Source organism: Sinocyclocheilus anshuiensis, unplaced genomic scaffold (genome assembly GCF_001515605.1).
Source record: "Sinocyclocheilus anshuiensis isolate Anshui unplaced genomic scaffold, SAMN03320099.WGS_v1.1 scaffold163, whole genome shotgun sequence".
NCBI classification, from domain to species: domain Eukaryota; kingdom Metazoa; phylum Chordata; class Actinopteri; order Cypriniformes; family Cyprinidae; genus Sinocyclocheilus; species Sinocyclocheilus anshuiensis.
The window spans coordinates 1,246,396-1,249,255 of NW_015548223.1; the positions used below are offsets into that span (position 1 = coordinate 1,246,396).

General features: G+C 44.1%; 1 protein-coding gene across 1 annotated transcript; it reads right to left on the reverse strand.

Moving 5' to 3' along the window:
• zbtb43 (zinc finger and BTB domain containing 43) lies at nt 1–2,412 on the reverse strand. Its single transcript, XM_016441326.1, has 2 exons — nt 2,315–2,412; nt 1–1,443 (listed from the first exon to the last, which is right to left on the reverse strand). Exon 2 carries the CDS (start codon nt 1,419–1,421, stop codon nt 174–176), a length of 1,248 nt encoding a protein of 415 aa, XP_016296812.1. The 5' UTR covers nt 1,422–1,443; nt 2,315–2,412; the 3' UTR covers nt 1–173.
• Nucleotides 2,413–2,860: the final 448 nt, after the last annotated feature.

Consider the following 2,860-nt stretch of genomic DNA (forward strand, 5'->3'; position numbering starts at 1 on the left):
AATTATTCCAAACCTTTGACCGGTAGTTCACACCTGAACTAATGAACTGAACAGAAGGCCTCTGTTCAAAATTGAGGTGCTTGTTTAAAATAATCTGGCTAGTTTGGCATTCAGGTAAAGGATGCTTCCAAGCTGATGTTTCTCAAAGTTCCTACAAGGTTCCTGCGTGAACACTAGCAGATCTGGGAGGCCCGTCGGGTCTGATGGGCCCTTGCGCATGTGGAGGTATGTCGGTTGAAGCTGTCCCTCCACATGAAGCGTTTGGAGCACAGGCTGCACTCGTAGGGTTTAATGCCCGTGTGGATCTTCATGTGGCCCACCAGGTGATGCTTCATTTTGAAGCTTTTGCCGCAAACGGCACAACTGAACGGCCTCAGACCCAGATGCATGCTCATGTGCCGATCCCTCTGGCTTTTGTGCGTGAAACTTTTGCCACACTGGCACGGATAGAGCTTGTAAACCACCGAAGCGAAGCCTGAGTGCGAGGTCTGCTCCTTTAGGCCGCTGTCATCTGGCGTCTCGTCTTTACAAACATCTGCACCTCCATCGAGCTGAAGTTTATCCCTGGACATTGAGTTGGAAAGCTCGTCCGAGGCTTGCGAAAAGCCCCCCATGGAGGTCCCGTAGAAGTCCAAGGGCTCTTCATAGGTGCAATCTCGATCCAAGCACTCCACCAGTTTCTCATCCAAACAATCCTCTGCTGTGCTTGGATTGTGAGAGTTTTCGTCTGGATCGTTTATGGCATGTTCGGCGCCAAACAGGCCATCGCAAGCATCTCGATTCTGCCTTTCTGCTTTTATATGCACCTTCTTTCTGTGTCCCATTATGCTCGGTGGCACATAGGCCGGTCTAGAGCACTGGTTTTCCATTGCATCCGAGCCATTTTCACTCGGATCATCTGGAGACGAACAACCAGCGCTTTCTAATGTGCCTGGCCCTTGATCGGCTAGATCTCCTTGACCTGCAGTCTGACCAGCATCCTCATTATCAGTGGCATAACTGTCACCTTTTGGAGATGATCCATGGTCCATCCGGTTTTTCTTCCCTACTTCCAGAAGCTCAGTGCATTTGTCCACCACGTGCCACATTTGCAGGAAGCTCGCGGCGGTTAAGAAGGAAACCACCTCTCCGGACGGCACCGAAAGCCCTCCCGTGTAGCACGACAACAGGAGCTGCTCGAAAACGCACGGATGCATGACGTCTGGCAACACCACGCGGGCGCTGTTCTTCAGCAGCACCTGATCGCAGAAGTACGGAGAGCTGGCGGCCAGAACTGCGCGGTGGGCGCGAAACTGATGGCCGCCGATGGACACGATGAGGTCGCACAGCTGCCCTCTCTGCCGCTGCTGGTTCAGCTTCTTCAGGAGCGAGCAGGAAAAATCCGGGAACTCCACATGGAAGGAGTTTGCATCAGTCTCCATGGTTACGTAGAATCTAAACACTCTAAGAAAAAGGCAGGGTAGATTAGTGTGTACTAGTCAAAATCATCTGTACTAAATAGTGGGAAGAATCGAAAGACCATGCTACATGCAAATTACAAAATGCAAATGATTGTATAACTGTAAAGCAAAACATTTAAGCATCATTGTCTGGTCAATATCTATATAAGAGATTGTAATACAGCAAATAATAATATAATATTTATCCCAGTGTTATCTATGTGTTAAGCAGGAAACTCACCATCATCATCTATACAGCATTCATCTAATTTAATAAATGACAACAAATGTGGCTTTCAGCCTTTAATAGACCTTGTCATGTAATTAATCAAATAATGTGAGTAATAATAATAATAATTTGCATAAGCGCGACTATATTCCCCGCCAGAAATGTACCGTGGTTTTCACCCAAATACTATAGTAACACAGTCACTATATAGTAAATGTCAGAAAGCCTTTGAAAGCTTTTTACATTGATAGCAGGAGGTAAATTGTACTTTATTGGTTTCCGTGGCGATATTTTTGTAAGGAATTCCGGATATGGTGAGATGCAAATGAAAACCTTCAAGTATAAGAGATTGCAAAACCCACAAAGACATCATTTCTGGCAATAAAATCTCCCACATGGAAATAAAGATTAAACAAAATCTTAAAAACAGGTCTATGTTGGTAAACAACTGATATCTTTTAAACAAGTGAACTGTCAAAATCCACATCAGAGATCAGGCTAACCTGCTACACTGCTAGCTAGCATTTCAAGAGACTTGAAATGGATGCTAACAGGCGACAGACACATTGTTGTTCATGAAGGAGACGCGTAAATATTAGTGCAGTCTTCTGCCTCGCTCGCGCTACATTAAAAATGTCCGTCTTACCGTTTTCTGCATCATTTTAGTCCGGTTTTCTGAAAGCTAACCTGCCACCTCTCTTCCGAGTGCCAGTGCGCTGCGTACAGCTTACGTCAGCACGCACGGTCGCGTGGCGCAGGAAGAAATGTAAATAAACACGCCTACTTTCCGCTGGGTGCCAGATTGACACTTGTTTTTTTCAGCGCAGCTGTACTAAATAACAAAAACAGAAAAACAGGAGAGAGAAAAAAAATAAATAAAATAAAATAAACTGAAAATTGCTGTTAAGGTACGTGCTTTGGCTTTGTGGTCATGGTCGCAGACATGATATTGGCAAAGCATACATTTTTATTATTCTATCAACTTTTAATTTAGAATTATATCTTAAATGTTAGTAATAATCTGGTACAAGAAGAAAAGCTTCAGTGTTTTTACTCCTGAGGGGCTTCAGTAAGGATATTCTCTTGAGATATCAACCACAGCAAGCCTTATGGTGTTATTTAAGTCATTGGTATCATGTTTAGACACGTTCTTCATGTTTTATAGGTTGGTGTGATATTAATTTAAATTTTA

Bases quoted from the DNA above. Each gene is read 5' to 3' on its own strand.
- zbtb43 (XM_016441326.1), bottom strand. From the start codon at position 1,421: ATGGAGACTGATGCAAACTCCTTCCATGTGGAGTTCCCGGATTTTTCC.